At 37.5% G+C, this 20,183-nt stretch overlaps 1 protein-coding gene across 1 annotated transcript in view; it reads left to right on the plus strand.

Annotated features, from left to right (window-relative positions):
• The window catches only part of LOC149785853 (C-Maf-inducing protein-like), a 137,050-nt gene that overhangs the window by 20,013 nt on the left and 96,854 nt on the right, over nt 1-20,183 (plus strand). The window contains exons 3-4 of the mRNA XM_089931142.1: nt 6,720-6,877; nt 11,036-11,143. Of these exons, the coding sequence (XP_089787268.1) occupies nt 6,720-6,877; nt 11,036-11,143 (266 nt within the window). The remainder of the gene's footprint in view (nt 1-6,719; nt 6,878-11,035; nt 11,144-20,183) is intronic.

The following is a 20,183-nucleotide window of genomic DNA, read 5'->3' on the forward strand; positions in this document are numbered from 1 at the left end:
TCGCTGACAAGTGTCCTGGTACAGGTCTTCCATGGTCCGTTGTAAAAACTGATTTTTAGTGTCACGGTCAGGGTAGCAGACGGGACATCCGTGAAATAAGCAACCGTTAAACTCATACACGATCTTGGGGTTTTTTAAGTCCCAGCCATCGACCGAATACGTTCCGATGGTCCTTTCGCCGCCTCCGTTGCGGGCATGCTGAATCCATTTGCCTTCCTTGTCGCACAAGTAATGTAACCAGCGTAGGACTTTGACCGAGTATTGACGCTTGACATAGTTGGTCGTTTGAGGACTGATGACAGCCACGGTCTTTTGAGGCATGAATCGTTGGCGGTACACTAAGGAACACGCTTTGGCAATGGTGCAAGCTTCTTTCAAAGGATCGACCCCTCCGTGTTCCATGAACAGTTCTCGAAATTTTCCACAGCAACGTCGTAAAATGTCCACGTCGGAACGACAATACTTTAACATTTCTTCCTGAAAGTCGAAGGGGTCAGAGGCATGAGCCTGGTACCAAGCGTAGAAATCTTCTCGTTGTTCGGTACGCATGTTGTCGGGGTCGTAATAGCGAGCCTCAGGCAAATGGGGTAGAACGGCATGTTGATTGGCTTCCGTATTGAAAAAGTGTGGAAAGTACCCTTTAGCCATTTCTGTCATTCCAAACGTTTTAGGCATTCGACTCAAAGGCATGGCCAAGTAACTCATCGAATCTTTAAACTGCACTTGTCCCACTCGCATGAAAATGATTTTGGCTCCGTTCAAAGTGACTTTAGGACGTTCGGTGCCATGTTCCGTATAGTACCTCAAAAGAAACTGTCCATCGTATCCGGAGAAATTGTGAGCCATCACTGTGGCATGGCGATGACAATCTCGGTAACGTTCGATGTCCTCTTTGCTCCATGTCTTGTCGATGGGGTCTAAGACCCATTTGGCAAAATCGTCTAGCGTCTTTGGTCCTCGAAAGATTTTTCACGCCCTCCAGGAATTTTGCTGCAGTGAGGGCAATAACTGAAGATAGGTTTTTGAATACACTTCTCGCACGCTCGATGAGCCACGCAGAAATTAGGAATGTGAATGCCAGTCTCTTGCATGCATTCGAAATCGAAAAAGATGAAATTGCCTTTCTTCTTGTGACCGTCCTCTTTCTCTGGTGGGGGTTGGTATTTTTGCACGTAACATTCGTGTTCCAAGTCCACGATGTGGTGACAAATGTGACATTTTTTCTTTCCTGAACATACGTGTGCCTTGACACTATTGGTACGTATGCCTTGTCCACACGCGGGGCACAATCTCAGCAGTTGACAAGCGCATTTCTTCTGTGAACCTTGCATCTTCAAGTGTTGTTGGTAACAGGTAGGGCTGACAAACGTGCGCAGACAAGTTGAACAAGGCACTGGTTCTTCGCTCAGACAGGGTTGAGAGGCCAAACATCCTGAGCATTTCCATCCACAATGTTTGTGTTGCTCTCGATTATTATAACCATAGTCACATTTCTCACAATAATAAACAGATCCCAGGAATCCAGTGATACTGGTAATGGTATCGAAATGTTCATCGTGATGATAAAGGTGAATGTATTTTCCGTCCTTAAAATCTTGGCCTCGAAACAACAGAGGCCCGCGCATTTCTTGAGGGTGCACTTTCAAGGTGTAGCGTGGAGCTAGGGCATCTTGCAATTTTTGCATCTCAGGAATGCCACAGGGTGTGTCTTTGGACAGTCCGGCTTGTTGTAACAGGAGTTCTGCTTCATTTCGTTGTTTGGCTCGGTCGGATTGTTGAATAGTTTTCCAGGTTCTTTTCCATTCTACCGTGTCGTTCTTGTTGGCATAGATTCGTCCCACCACGATGGCACGGGCTAAACACATCTGGTCATGAGGGTTGTTAATTCGGACGAGACTTGTTTTGGTGTTGCGAAGGTCGTCCACCAATAAGACCTTTTTGCGTCCTGTCCCTTGAGGAAGAGAGACGTGAGCCATTTTCAGTGTGGCTTTACCATCGGTGATGTCAAACTTGTCATTGGATTGTTGCACCTGTTGTATCTTGTCCATGACTTTGGAAGGGGTCAGTTCTGCGGGTCTGCTAAACTCGATCCAAACAGGGGATTTCAAGCTGTCGTGTTGTATGGATAGTGTCAAGCGATCGTCTTCTTTGGGTTGACATTGTCGCTTGAGTGTGGTGAGCAAAGAATCCCACATCTCGGTGATGAACCCTTCTGCTTTCTCCAACGGTACGTCGGACTTGAAATCTTTAAACTTCACCGTGTAGGTGTAAGCCGTGGTTCTAAATTTTCTAGAGGAGCGCTTTTCCGTCTCTCGAATGTGATAGTACTTTTCAGGGTTGACTGGTGAACTTTGGTTTGGAGTAGACTCTCTCTGTCTGGTCGCAGACGTGGAAGGTGTTGATTCAGGTTCGCTCATGTCTTCTATTTGAGCGAACACTTCTTTTCGTGTGTGAGGCGATACGTCACTTCGCTGCCTCTTACGTTCTTCTTCTCTCTCACTGAAATCGTGCGATCGTTTCATCTCGATTGCTGATTCAGAAATGATTTAACTAAGTTCATTCTTTCCATATATACCCTCTCTACCTCTCGTTGTGACAATGACTTGGTATATTTCACAAGGCAAGTGAAAGCCAAGCATATAGGAACCCAACGACAGCGTTGCGTCTTAAACACCTCATGCATCTTGACGACCCTTCGATTCAAACCCTACCACGAAAGAAAATGGTTGCAAGAAAAATAAAACAGACAGTTGGTGTCTTCAAGAGAGCTAGAGACGGCACTGTGTCGCTGGGACACGTACGTACGTACTCCAGAAAACTACGCTACTCGACAACGTGAGTGTGCTTGTCAAAATGTTTGAATAAGTTTGTCAGTTTCAAAACGCGAACCAGTACTGTGTCCGTTTAATATTTGATGTGGCAAGAAGAAATGGTACAATACGCAACAAAGGGTTTGTACGTTTACACTCCAATCTGTCTGTACTGCAATGGTAACAGCGCTCTTGCGTTGGCATTATTTTGCCACACTACCTTTTAAATAAAACAATGCATCACTCATCATAAACGATTTCATTGGCTATACTTATTTTCTTACCGAATTGACTTCAGTACCTTTCGCACAGCGACAAGATCGGACGTGTTTTTTTATTGTGCGTCTGGTCGCTACACTACTTGCCTTGAATTTACAACCAAACAATGTGTTACACATTGTAATTGACTTCATTGGCTAACCGATATTTTACACTTCTCTCTCTGTTGATGTAAGTGTGCTTGTCAAAATGTTTGAGTAAGATTAAAAATGTTTGTTAGTTTCAAAACGCGAACCAGTACTGGGGCCGTTTAATATTTGATGTGGCAAGAAGAAATGGTACAATACGCAACAAAGGGTTTGTATGTTTACACTCCAATCTGTCTGTACTGCAATGGTAACAGCGCTCTTGCGTTGGCATTATTTTGCCACACTACCTTAAAAAAAAACCCAATGCATCACTCATCATAAACGATTTCATTGGCTAAACTTATTTTCTTACCGCTTTCGCTTCGAATTGACTTCAGTACCTTTTCGCACAGCGACAAGATCGGACGTGTTTTTTTTTTATTCTGCGGCTGGTCGCTACACTACTGTCAACAAGCCCTGAATTTACAACCAAACAATGTGTTACACATTGTAAGTGACTTCACTGGCTAACCGATATTTTACAATTCTGTCTCTATTGATGTGAGTGTGCTTGTCAAAATGTTTGAGTAAGATTAAAAATGTTTGTCAGTTTCAAAACGCGAACCAGTACTGTGGCCGTTTAATATTTGACGTGACAAGAAGAAATGGTACAATACGCAACAAAGGGTTTGTACGTTTACACTCCAATCTGTCTGCACTGCAATGGTAATAGCACACTTGCGTTGGTATTATTTTGCCACACTACCTTTAATAAAACCCCAATGCATCACTCATCATAAACGATTTCATTGGCTATACTTTTTTTCTTACCGCTTTCGCTTCGAATTGACTTCAGTACCTTTTCGCACAGCGACAAGATCGGACGTGTTTTTTTATTCTGCGGCTGGTCGCTACTCTACTTGCCCTGAATTTACAACCAAACAATGTGTTACACATTGTAAGTGACTTCATTGGTCAGTCGATATTTTCCACCGCCTTAGCTTCAAATTGGTTTCACCTGTTATTCGCACCGTGAGATGATCAGACACGTTTTTCTGTACCTGACCATTAGTCACTTCACAAACAATAAAACTAAAACACAAATGATCACGCCATGAGCGGCTCATGGAAATTATGTTAGTCATGTTACGAAATATAGCACGACTTGTTTGGATGTACTTTTCTGTGGTCACTCATTAATTACATGCGTCTTCAGTTCACTCTTGTGATATTTTTTGTAAAGGGTGTATTTTTTCTATGGATGTGATTGTGTTATGTTCTATATGTTCTTTTATGTTTTCAGTGATTTTACTTTATATCTATATTTTAATTTAGATGTATAGACTATGTAGTCTGAAATAAAGAATTCTTATCTTATCTTATGTAAATGGAATGATTGTTTCTTTGAAACTTTCATAAGGAAAATGTGCCATAAAAACAAACGTACGTGTCGTCATATTTTTAAAGTAGGAATACATGATCTCTCTCTCTCTCTCATTGTAGTTTTGATTTATACCCTAATGGAATATGTTCCCGTTTGAAGATACCTCTCCAAAATTGTGATCAGTAGTCACCATAATTACGTGAACTGTTCGTCATGTCATTTTTTTCAAAAGTTTACACTCTAAAAAATTGTAGAACGATTTTTTTTTTCTTCCATCAGTAAATCTTTGTATGAAATAAAAGCTTGAGTTTGCACAATTCTGGTATCTTAACTTTATTCGGTTTTGGAACTGCAATATGTCACGCAATTTTTTTCTTTTAACGTTAGATATACAGTTTTTCAGAAAAAAAGACAATCACACGGCTTTTTTAAGAATGAAACAAATGACATTGCACTGTATAACCCTGCCTATGGTTAACTCTGAATTCTAAAGTCAAAACATGGGTTCAGGAAAAACTGTAACAATGTTCGTCTTATATTCTCTCAGTTTACAAGGAGGATAGGACTCTAGCCCCTAAAAAGTCACTGGACCCAAACTGTCTCTGAACATAAAATATTTTGTTATTAAAGTTTTGAAAAAGCCTGAGTTTAATATCTCCACAGCAGCTTTCATGCATTTTTGGGAGATCCTCTTAAAAAAAACACGCAGGTATACCAGTAGATACATCTGTTTTACACCAATCTTGTTTTGGCTGTTGTTCCCATCATCATGTATATTAATAATGTCCACGCTCTCTCTCTAAACTCTTACTGAATATGTATCTGCATTTTTCCTCAATAAAAGGTTTTAACATTGGGAACAAAACATCTTTGCTTAACTAAAGGAAAATGACAGGTAACATGGGTTGTCAGTTGTTGATATCCTGCATACACAGACCAGTACTTAAACTGTACAACATACAACCACCTGAGTGTATGCATGATAATTAAATATATGTTGTCAGAATTTTTTTTTTCTTTAAATAATGTCAAGATAATCTGTTTGGCTGCAGGACCACAAAAAGGGTACTAGAGATACTCATCAAGTCTGCATTTATTGTTCCAAGTTCCCCCAAAAGTCAGTATGCATCTTGCTAATTATGGTCTTCTGAAACTTGGAATAGAACTGATTCCACCTGCATGTATGGCAGGCAGATGAAACATCCCTTAAATAGAAGGGTTGTGTGCAAAATGCTCTGCAATGTTGCATGCATAGTTTTTTTTTGTCTATTTCTGTATTGTAAACACCATCATGGGTGAGCGGGGTTCAGAAAATGAATTTGAAATGCCATCTTTGAGGAAGAGAATGGCTGAAGAAGAATCAACTTGAGCCAAAGACATGAAGAAATGAGTACAGTAGTTTGTGACATCACGCAGCAAGACCTGGCAGTTCATTTCTGCTAGCAGAAAGAGCAGTAGATATGCCTTGTGCAAATTATGTGAAACCAGTATTTTAGTTGGGATTGGTGGCAAGAATAACGTCTCTTGCAACATGAAATTGGAGAAACAAGAGATTGACAAGGCTAGAAAAGTTATTCCTATTACATTGTTCTTTTCGAGCATGAACCATTTGAATGACTGCAGTATGGATCATTCCTCGCATTGACTATTTAGTTACAAAATGGAATAAAGCTGCATTGATAACTTTGTGTTACTAATGATGAGCAGTTGTTAAGAATACTGAAAACTGACATGAAACACTGAAAATGTCCCTGTAAATATTGTAAAGCATTTTTAAGGGGTACACAGCTGTGGTCCAGTATGCCCCTATATATCACTGGTCCCTGTTCACGCATTAGAGCTGATGATACAGCTCATGTCCCACTATCAACTCTTCACCTGGTGATGTCAAATCAGATGGCTAGAGTGTTGCATCATCCAGAGCAGACAGACAATCTTGTCTCCCCCCTTTTCACCACAGTGTATTATGGGATGTGGTGCAGAGTGGTCCAATGCCTTCTCTCATGCTCATCAAATCCCTCGTTCAGAGTATGCTAGTCAGTGATGATGCCCTCTGTATCCTTGTGGACTCAAGAACTTTGAAGTAGAAGCAGCACCACCAATGCCCCCTACCAGGTCCACTCCTTTCTCTCAGGTGGATGATGAAGATGAGGTCTGGTCCTCAATATTCCATTTTAGTCCCTTCATCAGGATCTGTTCCGTTGTTGGTCCACAGTAACTCTATTGAGTCACCTGCTCAACCTGGAGAAGTTGGAACTTCTTCCATAAAGGACTTTCTTGACATGGGGATGAACTTCCTGATGCACCAGAACTTAATCCAGGTTCCACTAGATTTGGTAGATCAGATTCTGGCACTTTTAGAAGTGCTGTGAGAAAATCATCTTTGTTTGCCTTTTCTTATTCTATTGGGAACCCTGAACACTGATGTGTTCTTGGTTCTTGTAAGACATCTACATAATGCGACTTTTACAGTTTTTCCTTCTTGCAAGGTGGAAACCACAGATTCTCCATTAATAAAATCACTTTATGACATTTTTCATTACCCTTTGCACTGGTGGATAAACCAGGGACAGGTTCCTGATTGGGTTCCCATGCATGCACCTGAGCCCCACTCCTACCTGTTTGCCAACATATCAGATTCTGGTTGGGGTGCTTGTTTTAGAGCAAGAGGGCATAATTCTCAAGGGTCTTTGGATTCTAGCTGAATCGTCCCTCCACATCAACAACATAGAAATAAAAGCAGTATCTCTAGATCTGCAAGGGTACATCGAGAGAGTAAGGGATTGATATGTATAATTTGTACTGTAGGAAATGTGTGGATCCTAGCTGCCCCTCTGTAACGTCATTTGCTGATTTCCTTTTGTTCCTGTTTGAGAACAAAAGATGTTCTGTATCCTTTCTTGTGTTTTATTGTCTTTGACCTAACCCCTGTGAATGAAGCTGCCTTTTCAGGACTGCACACGCAACTTTTTTTTTACTTGCTTTAGCATCTGTGAGAAGATGCAGCAAGATTCATGCCTTGTCTGTTAACACAGGTTGTCTCTGGTTTAATGGAAATTACAATTCTGCTTGTTTCCTTTGTAAGCTGAGAGTTTAACTAAAAAGTCAGTTACCTTCAGTTAGGACCACTACCAGCTGAGATCGTCAGTCTCAATTGAATCTGTGCTGACGATGATTATGGTAGACCCTTATGCCTTGTGGGGGCTCTCCGTTGTTATCTTAAGGCCTGTAATTGACAAAGGTGGAAAATGTCTTTTCCTTCCTTTTAAGGGCTATGTTGACATTTTGGCTGCCTCTGTCTCACAGTGGATTGTCACCACAATTAAAAGAGCATATCAGTCCTTTACTGATTGAGATCTCTCCTTTATGCAGTACAGAGCCCATTAGGTTTGAGCTGTTGCTGCCTCATGGGCCTACCTGAATCACTCCTCCTTGGAGGACATCATGAAGGCAGCATTTTGGCATTCCCATGCTACCTTCTCCTCCTTTTATCTCGGCTCATTAGAACAACAAAAGTGCAGACGTTTCTTCTCTGGGACCAGATATAACAGCACAGCATGTTGTCCATAGAGATACCAGTATTCTATATTGAAAAGCATGGATCTCTCCCTCAGTGGTGAGTTACATGTTCCTTTTCTGTTTTTGATCAGTTAAAATGATAGCATCAGTGTACCCATCTACCTAACAAATTTGGTGGCACAAAAACAATGGGTAATTGCTGCTTTTAAAATATAGTTTTTTTTGGGAGGGGGGTAAAATTAATTTTAATTATGCAATACTTACTAACATTGCTATTGCTGATTGCCCTCCTCCCACCCTGGTTTATTGTCCTAGTGGAATCCTTGTCTGTGAAGAAGATGACCATTCCATCCATGGGCTATGCCAGGTTCATGAGCAAAGTTGCATCATACTGAGAATTTTCCACTTAGTGGGAGGATGCATTGACATCAAACGGATGGTGGTTGTTTGTGAAGAAAAATTAAAGCTGCACAATAGTGAATCACAAGTATTGCAAGAATGAAATGAGCCCCCCCCAAAAAAACAAAAGAAAGACATTTTTGTATTGGGTTTGATAATGAGTGTGATTAATGTGTATTAATGTTGTGATCATGCATCCATTTGTTATAATTGTGATCCAGTTTAGATCAAACTTGGAGTGTGGTCTTTTATCATCAGAGATCTTGCATGCATTTGATTGTCTGGGCCTATTACCACTCTGGAAGCCATATTTCTGATCCCATTGTGATAAGGTTGGAATGTATGCTTATATCAGAATTTTGGACAATTTTGATAATATGCAGGATCCACAGATATTAATGACGTGATCTTGCAGCTTGTTACCACTCTGGGAAAGCCATATCTTTCATTATCTGATTTTGATCAAACTTCTAAGATAGGCTTCTTGCATGAATTTGGTGGTTGTTGTTGTTGTTGTTGGGTTTAATGCCATTTTTGAGCACAATATAGACTATATATAGCGGCCAGTATAAATGGTGAAGGAAGAACCCAGGAAAACCATGGTAAGAACCACTGACCCACCAGAAGCTACTGGCAAGCTTTCTCACATACCCACATTGGCCTAACCTGAGACATGTGAAATGGAAAAAGAATTTCCAAGAATTACGTCAAGTTGAGAGATAGCAACAAGCCATTGAGTTGCATAGGGTTTGGAACTAAAGTTTGTTCAACTGTCCTTGTAAATAAAGTCTATGCGTACTTTACAAACTTTTCAGTTGAACATACTGTTTATCGTCGCTGTGTTGAACTTTTAATTACGTTTTCCAGCTTTACAATTAGCAGTTATTAATATTTGGTACACCTTACTGAAAACTGGTCAATCTTATGGAAAAAAATCAACTGCCTTACTGAGACGGACTCGTCAGGGTTGGCATGTCTGAAACGGATACCTGTTAACAAAAAACCCCCAGACATACAGTATTCCAAATTCAGATTGAGACACAGAATAATGATTACAGTTCAAGGTTCATGTCGTGTGCACATTTATTCATCATCACATGGGCTCGCTCATATGGCTGCTTACAATTTACTTGTCATACATGTATTGTATAATAATACAGATTGTATAATAATACAAGGGAGGACACTTCTCTTCTTTCTTGCACGACCTATTTAAGAATCAGTGGTGATATTTAAAGATATACCATCCTAACTGTGTGCCTGTCCATGGTTTGTGCGCCATTTATCTCGCGACTTGAATGTGCTTGTTTTTGAGATCCTGCTGATATTCATTAGGTCAATACCTCTTGTTAACAGTGACAGTAAGTACTGATAAAGAAATATTCAACGAAATAAAATTAATATATGTACTACAATTTAAATAAATGAAAGCACAATATAAGTGTCCAGTTTAATGAGTGCCATTTTTGCCTCAAGTTTGTATCCCTGGAGCGAGTATTAGCTGTTCAAGTCAAGGCTCTGTTCACATGTTTGTTCACTTGACTCTTTTTTTAATTTTTATTATTAGTGGGAAACCCAAGGCAGATATATTTTTAATGGCAAAGGCAACACAAAAACTTGGTTACCGTAACATGCACTTCTTTTTTACCATGTTAGGAAAAAATGAATGAAATGGACAACTATTCAAAATGAAATTTTTCACTGAAATATTTAAATGTAAGAGAATTCTTTGTTATTTAATTACACTGAAAAAAAATCTTAACAAAATTGACCACGTGTAAATATGTTAATTTTTGCATTAATTTTACTTGAAATAGTTCGATGAAAACAGATGGTATTCTTGAGTTGGAAACTACTTGTCATAGATTCATTCTCTTTATACTACATATGTAGCAGACCAGTCTAAATTGACAATAAATGGTGCCCGATATATTAAAAAAAAAACGGGCTGAATAGATGTGAGTGTTGGATGTTAAGTGACTGAAAAATGTTAGAGAAGAGGGACTTTTTAAATTTTAAAACATGTTGCACTGGACCATCATGAAGGGACGAACCATAGCAGGTCGAGGATACTAGTACAGTCATCATTTGTGGACTTCATGACTAGTCACGGTTGTTATGCATAAATAATTTTTCCATTTCTTTTGTGTCGATACTCTTGTATTAACTACTAATCCATATGGATTTAGCCGATTTGTGACGAAAAATGTAACTGCAGACCAGGTAATTAGCAAAATTAAGTTTATGTTAAATTCAATAAATACGTACATTTTTCATACAGTTTTCTGTAATTATGGCATGTGATATATAGAGTGATCTTTGTGTGCTCAGATTACACTTTTTGCCACATACACTAGTAATAAATTACACTTATACCTCTTTTGGGGGTTGACATTTCTGAACCTATAACAAAGGAGTTCAGGGTCACATTTAATATAATTTCCTTTTGATTGGGTACCAGGGTAGCCAATCGTCTTGATTGACAGGTACTTTTACTCTGTAGAAATTTTCAAAAATTTTGACATCTCTACATAGAATGAACCTGACATATATCAGGCTTTCTCTTTCTATTGCAGAATGATGACTTCATCTCCAGAGTTGCCCATGAAAATATTATAGTTGCCCTAACTCCCCTTTTAGAGAACAATCATCCCACACAGGAGATCTGTGATTTCTTCAGTAAGGTAAGGGTTTTTGAACCAAATTATCATAATTTATGTAATTTTTTGTATTCATTTTGATCATTCTTTTCAGTGTGGAAATTTTTGTGTGCATATATGACAAAAAGTCAACATTTTGTCACAGAACATGTACACAAAATTAGGAATTTGGACTGTGACAAGAACAGGAAACAGATATACATGACCAGCATTTCATGTTTTGACTGTTTTTTTTCTTCAAATTGTTTAACCTACAAAGGGCTTTTTAAGTACTTCATTATAATTTTGTTCACATGAGACACACTGAGATAACTTCATGGATTTATAAAATGGTGCTATATTAAATTTTCTTTGTATCATTGCAAGTATGGGGTCGAGTTTCATGACAAAAAAATATTCAAAAAGGCTTTGAAAAATTGGCATTAAATAACAGTAATAGACCAAAGTCACTGACATCACACCTGTAAACAAGCCTTCACTTTTAACACATTAACTAACCCCTGGAGCTTTTTGTCATTTTCGCCTGAAAATCAAGTAGGAAACACATTTTGAAAGCTATTTCTGAATAGATTCAAAAACACCAAATCCTCAGTGATCTTTCAATAACATACTGTCTAGTCGTGTTAGAAACATCGTTTTTCATTGGCTGTTTGACACACATGAGCAGAAGGGTAAAAGTTGCATTTGTTTTTTTTTAAATTTTTTTTTTTATTTTTTTTTTTATTTTGCTAAATGGAGCCATTATTTTGGTATGGAGACCACTCATTATTCCAAATGCCCATCTTATCCTACTTTTTGCAAAGGCTCATCTGTCTGTTTGCAGTTCATACCAGTTTGCCTTAGCTCTGAGAGCAAAAAGTCTAAAATCCGGACACAAAATCGGATTCCAACCACGGGCGAATTTTGGGTAGAAAAAAGTCGGGTCCAAAAAATTATTTTTTTTTTATATGTATTTTGTAATGCAACTCAATATTCCAGATTATTTGGTATCATTGTAGAGCTACATCTGTCTACCTTTCTATAATACCACCCACTTTAGTGTATCATGCATAACCATGATGCTACAGAGCTTGGCAGTAGGCTACTACCTCCTGCCCCGTTAAGTCGTTGCTAGGGGTTAATGTGTTAAACAATACCATATTGTATTGTGTTGATATAAAGTTAAAGTCTTTGCATACATATACTTATGATGTATACTTTTTTACAGGATTGTTTGGGGGTAGGAGTAAGCTGTTTGGAGGATAAATACAAACTATAATTAATTTTTTATCTCTAACAATTATGATAATTTCAGTGTTAAAAGCAAAAACAGTCTTAGTATTTGAATTTGTCATTCCTCTAAAGACTAAAACTCCTTCCTCTCTAAGAAGTTAATTTGTCTTTGACTTCATTAATTATGCTTAAAATACTGAAAATGTTATCCGACACATTTAAGCATATAAACAAAAAAGACTGTATTATGTCTGACCCAGCCACACCAAGTGAAGGCAAAATATGCATAGCCAGTTAAAACCTACTGGAGACTGTTGGTAGTTGCTAATATTTGTGGGTGGCTTGCACTTGGGGTAAGGAAGAAACTTCTTGATTTTGGTGTCAAACCCTTGATGGCCAAAGTCCCATTGAGTCAAAGAAGGAAAATAGTGAATGCAAAATAACTTTAGTTCTGCGTCATTTGCTGTTACCAAACATTGTGGATAGCTTGCATTTGGGGTTAGGATGAACCCAATCAATTTAGGGCCAAAAGCTCAAAGGTCATGGTCACTGAACCAAAGAACCACAAAACCATTAGTTCTACACTATTTACTAGACCATTCCTTGTGAATGGCTTGCACTTGATAAGGAAGAAGCCTGTTGATTCTGAAGTCAGAAGGTAAAATGTCAAAGTCTCTGTGACTAAAAGAATAAAATGGTTTTGTTACAGTAACATTAATTTCACATCAGGAACGGGGACCAGACTGTGGATGTGCACTGAGTATTTAAGAAGCCTAATGATTTTGATTTAAGTAGGTTGAAGATCTAGGTCACTGTGACTGTAAGAATCAAAATGGTTTTGCCACAGTTTTTACTTTGAGATGAAAAGGGTTAAAGGTCAGGGTCAATATGACTGAAAGAAGAGAAATGACTTCAGCATAACAACAGTTCTACATAACAGACCTGTACAAACTTTGTGGCTTGCTTGTACTTGGGGCAAGAAAGAAGACTACAGCTAATCCCTGACTTAGCAATAGTTGCTTTCCCAAGAGTGGTCATGTCAGCTAAATTGAATAACTCAAAATTTTCAGTTTCACTACCTTTAATTTTTATTGAAAAATACATGCCATATATACTCGTGTATAGGCTTAGTAATTTAAGAAAAATAAAAGCCAGGAAGAAGGGAGGTCACCTTCATGTGGGACATGATCTGAACTTAAATGTTAAGTTTTCTTTTTGACTAGTGGTATGTATTTTATTGTTGATTGCCAAAGATGAGATCACATGCCTAATCAGAACTCCCAGGACCTCCTGTACTGAAACCCCATGTGAATGTGACCATCCATTCAGATGGAGTAGCAATAAAACAATTTTCATTATGGTCAGTTTATGCATGGGTCATTCACTTTTAAATATTTTACCTATTCAGTTTGGCAAGTTCAATTTTTATGCGAATGGGCCTATACGTGTGTATATATGGTAATCCAATTAATTTTAGTACCATTCATTTAGCAGTTTACGAATCCCAACTTTTTGTTTTAGACAATTTCATTATTGGTTAGTCTTCACTGAAAAAAGATCTAAAATATTCATAAAATTGCATTAGCATGAAATTAGTATAAATCACTCAAGTTGGCGGATACTTGTATTGATTTGGGGTTCAACAAAGTCACTGTGACTGAAAGAAGAGCAATTATTTCTGTACAGAATTTCAGTTGGTGTCATGTTTAATTCACAGTAATCTTGTTAGGACTTGTTTTTTTATTGTAAACTGACTTCCCTTCCACATATCAGTTACCACTGGAACAAGTGTCAAAAAGTCCTGAATTTAATATGACTAATGGTAAACATAGATTGTGAGTAGACCAGAAGGTCTTACTCAGTAATACAGGACTTGAACAAGATCCCAACTTAACAAAGACTCAGTTTTGTATGGATTAGCCTTCAGTGGGTGGGGGATTTGGACTTTGGAAGCATTTATAAATTCCCTTTCATAAAGCCTCCATGTTGAGGCAAATTATCCACTTCTATATCTCATCCAAAATTGGCTATACTGCAAACTATCCTATGATTCATTGAAACCTGAATTTGATGTCGTTTGGCCCGAATACCAAACCTTGCATGAGAGGAAAAAAAATTCACTTCACCTTTTGGCTTACATCTTCATCTAGAAACAGCAAAAATAAAAATCTTGACACTACTTAAAAATTCTTGATCACAAAATTACCACCTAGGTTATGAAAACCTCTTAAAATAATATTTGTGAATCCAAAAGGTTTCCTATCATGCACATAAGTGCCTTCTATGTATATAATTTTTTGTTGTCCATGTATGCCAGTAGTTCAAAAGATGTAGACAAGGTTGCAGCTGTTGCACCACCTAATGGCACCATCTTGCTGGTTACCAGATAGTAGAAATGTTAAAAGAGTTTACCACAAATATTCCCTTTTCACAGTGAAAGCTTTGCAATACTTTAATTTTGACTTGTTATCATTCTAAATCTTACATACTCATGCAATCTGGAAAAAGTGTTTAGTTCCTTTGGCTGCCTTTAAGTCACAGTGGTATTAAGGATGATAAAGGGCAGACAAAGCTGCCATGCAGTCATCCTTTTCTGAATGGAAGATTTCATGGTGTATTATACTTTACAAAACGCGTGGAATAAAAACTCAACAAAGCAAGCTTTCAGAACATCAAACCCATCATTGGAGAATGGCATCCCTGGTATTGAACAGGTTGCAGAGGTGAGATGGTGTTTTGCAGATTGTGTGCAAGACTATTGTAACTCATTCGTACCTCGTGAAGGTGAACCTCAATCAAAGTGCATTCTGTGCCAGTGTTCTCTGACAGTGGAACACATTTTAATAGCAGTTTAGATATTACCTACTATTTTTGCTTATATTTATCTGTTCAAATATTTTATTCCATCCTCCAGTTTGTAATTGGAAGTTTAGAATAAAAACGTGTTTCTAGTCTTATACCCTTTTCCACTTCTAACAATTAGAATATCATTGTTCATTTCCTTGCATTTTTATATGTGCTACTTGTGAGCTCCATGCTTCATCAATTTAGTTGTCATTTGGCATTTCTGTTGTCAGTTGTCTTCATTAGAGTCAGATCCTTATCTTTAAGAACTGATCAGGTACTTTGAGCTTTGATCTCACTCATTAATGCCAAGGTGTTTGTTGTTCAAACCTCCTCATGAATCTTTGAATGAAGCATTCTGTTCTTACCTTATGCTTAAAACAGCCTTCGTTGTTCTTGCATCAGGAGTGAAATTTACATGTGTGCTTTGTTGGTGAAAATGGATTAAGTTTCAGTGGCAGCTGTGATTCAATTTCTCTTGGTGTTAGTTAAAATTTCTGGCCAAGAATCGGGTTATCCTTGTAGCTCTTGTTCCTGCTGAAATTCTCTTTCTCCAGTGTATCTGTGCTTTGGATGAGCAGGATACACACCCAGGTAGTGTTTTTGGGTTCTGTTTGTCTAAAAAAAACGAAATGGTCATAACTGTTTTTTTTCTCCATTTAAATGATGTATCTAATACTCATCAGCTACATGCTTGAGGTGGATTGGTCTGTCTGTTACAAGAAATTATTAATCTCACAGGGAGAGATATACCTCTTTGATGAAAATCAAAGCCCATGAGGTCAAGGCCATTGTTGCATTTTGGGCCTTCCTTGAACCATTCCTCATTGGATAGATGCCTTCTGACATTCTCACCCAACACACCTCATTTTTACGTTTGTTCATTGGCACACCAGAGGGAGGGTATTCATTCACTTGTGTGCTATTAATGCACAATGCTGTCCTCACTCCCCACTCTGCTGTCCATCTGTCTCCAGGTTAAAGAAAGGTGATGCTCTGATTGTCTGAAGTGGACTGATGTATCAGCCTGAGATGGGGAACTACTCTGATCATCAAAAGTGGACTAATGTATCAGACTGGGAACATGCTTTTTTTGGTTCTAGGCCTTCAGTTAGTAATTGGAGCAGTGAATAATGTATTTGAACTGGGGACTAGCTCCAGGAAAAGATAAGCAATGCAAATAGCCTGTTAGTGTTACGTAACTAAAATTAGTTTTAACCTCCCACCCGAAGTACATTTTTGTTGAGTGTAGCAGTTTATGCCCAGTGAGACAGAGTTTAAGCCAACATGTTACAAGGAATTCTATTATTAGGATTTGGAGGAATGGATACATACATTTTTGCAATGTTTATTAATTGTTAATTTCATTATACAGGTAGATATACATACTCTTATGTGATATCATTATAAAGAAATTTTGTTAATAGTTTTCATTACTGTTCTCCTAACTAGATGTTAGCCTGCATTCGGAAAAAGCAATGCTAAGATTACAGATATGCATGCTTATGAATTGGCTGGGCCCAGATTAATACATTTTGTCAAAAAGTATAGATGTGAATTTTTTATTGTACCAAAATTGGCCAGTATTCACTAATGACATTCTTATTAAATATTGCCCAATTTTTGAAAATGGTGATGTATTAGTACAAACTTATCATCGGATAATTACATTACAATTTATAGGGTGGTTGGCCAGGTGCATGAGTGGTCTAATTTGCTTGCATTTACCAATCACTGCCATCTCACCTCAGTTCTTGTGTATTCAGTCTCAGTCTTGGCCATTGCATGATTATGGGTATGTGAGAAAGCTGCCCGTAGCTTTCCATGGGTCAGTGGTTCTTGCTGGGTTTTTTTTTACCCAACCAGTTACACTGGCCACCATGTACTGTATAGCCTATCTTGCGCTGAGAAAGGCATTAGACTTCAAAACAACAAGAACAACAACAATTTATGGGGTGTATTACTATGGATTTTTCAGTGGATGAATATAGTATGTTAAAATTTATTGAGCTGTACTGATATGGATTTATTGTTGGATAAATATGGTTCATTACAATTTATGGAGCTGTACTGATATGGATTTATCATTGGATAAATATGGTTCATTACAATTTATGGAGCTGTACTGATATGGATTTATCATCGGATGGATATGGTACATTACAATTTATGGAGCTGTACTGATATGGATTTATCATTGGATAAATATGGTACATTACAATTTATGGGAGTGTACTAGTATGGATTTATCAGGGGATGAATATTGTATGTAACAGTTTATGGAGCTGATCTGGTATTGGATTTATTATTGGATGGATATGGTATATTCATTTTATGGGAGTGCACTAGTTTGGACTTATTGGGTAGATAGGGTATATTATGGGGGGTGTACTAGTGTGGATTTATCATTCAATAAATACATTACATTTTATGTGTTTTTGGACAATTGGAATGTTCTCAGTACTCTTAAGTTCACAGTTTTATGCAAGTAGAACCAGACCTCAGAGAACTGACTGGAATCTCATAGAATTTTATCAGATCTCATGGACTGGCAATCTGAAAATAATAAATGTATATGTATCAGGTGAGAAGGTTAGTGTTAGCAACCATTACTTTGGTCAAATGTTGCATGCAAACGATATTTACTTGTGCAGCCAATGAAAGAGATCAGCTGTATCCTTTCTTCAGTCATATTAATAATAGATTTATTAAATTATATAGATGCCAAATATAAACCTTAATACAGGTGTTGATGTCTTCTGAGAGTAACCTTCAGACATCGGAAACAGGAGCCAAATGTCTTAATGCCCACATATTATGAAATCAGCTATTATGTGCATGTTCATTTGGTGGCTGGAGCATAATACTTTGCTTTTTTTAGTAAACAAAAATGAAGTTTACATGGCAAAACACATTTTAAAATGACATGCATGATTGAGAGGAAAGTTTTGTAAAAGTCAAATACAATTCTTTTCTGAATTTTTGTTTTCTGCATTTTATAGAAATTAAAGGACATTATTGCTGATTTATATTTCTTTAGTTCACCAGTTGACCATCAACAGTTGCTCTTTTGAATTTTCTGTAAAAAAAAAAAAGAGTAAAGAGGCAGACCCAGTTTAGAAAACATTTGGTAGAGAGTATCCTGCAACATTGGGCTTTAAGCTTGCCCAAGTGATGCTAATCTACCACCAATTATGTACACTGTCAATAACAATAGTAAAAACCTATTTAAACAACTTCTGAAAAACTAAACAGAATTTTATTTAATTTGACGAAAGCATGGTGGAAAGAAGCCCATACAAGTTCCTACAAATTATGCAGATCGCAATCAAATGTGGTCACTGTTACTAAAAATTGTTGTTGTTGTAAGGCTTAACACCATTTTTCAGCAGAGGATAGGCTGTACATGGTGGCTAGTATAAATGGGGGAGGAAGAACCCAGGAAAACAGTGGAAAGTACCACTGACCCATGAGAAGCTACTGGCAAGCTTTCTCACATACCCACATTGGCTGAGCCCATACTAAAAATAGAAAAACCTTCAAACACGTTCTTCTCAAAAACTACTCGGTAGATTTGGACCAAATATGACACAAAGTATTCTGGTATATAGGGCTTTCAGTTTTTTTTACAACTGAGACCTATATGTGATCAAATGTGGCTACTGCTTGATAAACAGAAAAATCATTTAATGACTTCTCCCATACTATTGATTAGAATTTGACCAAAATTTAATTGAAAGGATCCAGGTGTGAAGACATTTCAAATTTATACTGATTATGCTGATCCATCATAAAATGGGGCCATCAGTACAGAAAAGATTCAAAAACATTGAAATTGCTTCTCAAAAACCACTTGGCTGAATTTGGCAAAAGTCATAGTGTCACAGACAGCTTTCAAATTTGTACAAATGATGCCAATCAACAGCAAAATGTTGAAGAACATTACACAACTATTTAAAAAAAAATATAAAGAGAATTTGACCAACTTTGAACTTTGACACAAAGCATCTTGGAAAACGGTTCTTTCAGTATTGGGCAAATGATGCTGATCTGCACTCAGATATGGATCACCATAGAAACCATGAAACGGTCATTTTCATGACATGTAATCAACAGCATTGGAAGAATTCAACAGACAGCATCCACTAACCCAGATTTCTTGGCCAACAGCTCATGGATTTGGCTTTAGACAGTGTTTTTGTTGATGTAATTTCATGAATTCACTAGAATTAATCCACCTGTTACAACAGTGTGCTCCCATCTGTGTGTGTGTGTGTGTGTGTGTGACACAGAGAGAGAGAGAGAGAGAGAGAGAAAGAGAGAGAATCTATTTTGCAGTACATGTATATCTTTGAAATGTGTCATTTCAGCCAGTGAAAAAATTCTTAACATGTATGTTTACCTGCTGTAGTTTGATAAAAACACAAAAATATTGAAATATTGGAACATCACATAGTACTGTAATAATTTTAATAAATGATTATATAATAGGCAAATTTTGTATTTACAAATTGTGTGTGATTTATATGAACAGTAGAGACAGGCAGTTAGTCTGAAATTGGCCAAAGAAAATGTCAGTTTGTTGTGCATTATGGTGACCTAGACAGAAATTAAAAAATTTCTTCCTTGGCATGCTTCAGTTTGTTGTGGCAAAATTGATTTGTTTAATAATTAATATTAATTAATATATATAGATATCTCTTTGGAAAAGAAAATGGAGGATTAATTTAAGTGCTAAATTATATCATTTTACTGGATAAATAATGAATGTGAGGGATTTTAGCTACCTAAGTCTACCAAGGACACAGGAGTATATTTCAACTTTCAGTCCTCAGGCCAACACCCCATTAGTTTCCTGTTCATTGGAAATCCTGCACCTAAATGATGCAGGACAAGTAAACACTTTTGAAGGAAATCCTACTACATGTACTAATTTGTGGTTTATCAGGAAATTTGCTCCTTAAGTTTGCAAGGGGAGAAAGAAAGATCTTTTAAAAAAATTTCCTGC

Source organism: Sinohyriopsis cumingii, chromosome 13, assembly GCF_028554795.1.
Source record: "Sinohyriopsis cumingii isolate HCF-2022 chromosome 13, ASM2855479v2, whole genome shotgun sequence".
Taxonomy (NCBI): Eukaryota; Metazoa; Mollusca; class Bivalvia; order Unionida; family Unionidae; genus Sinohyriopsis; species Sinohyriopsis cumingii.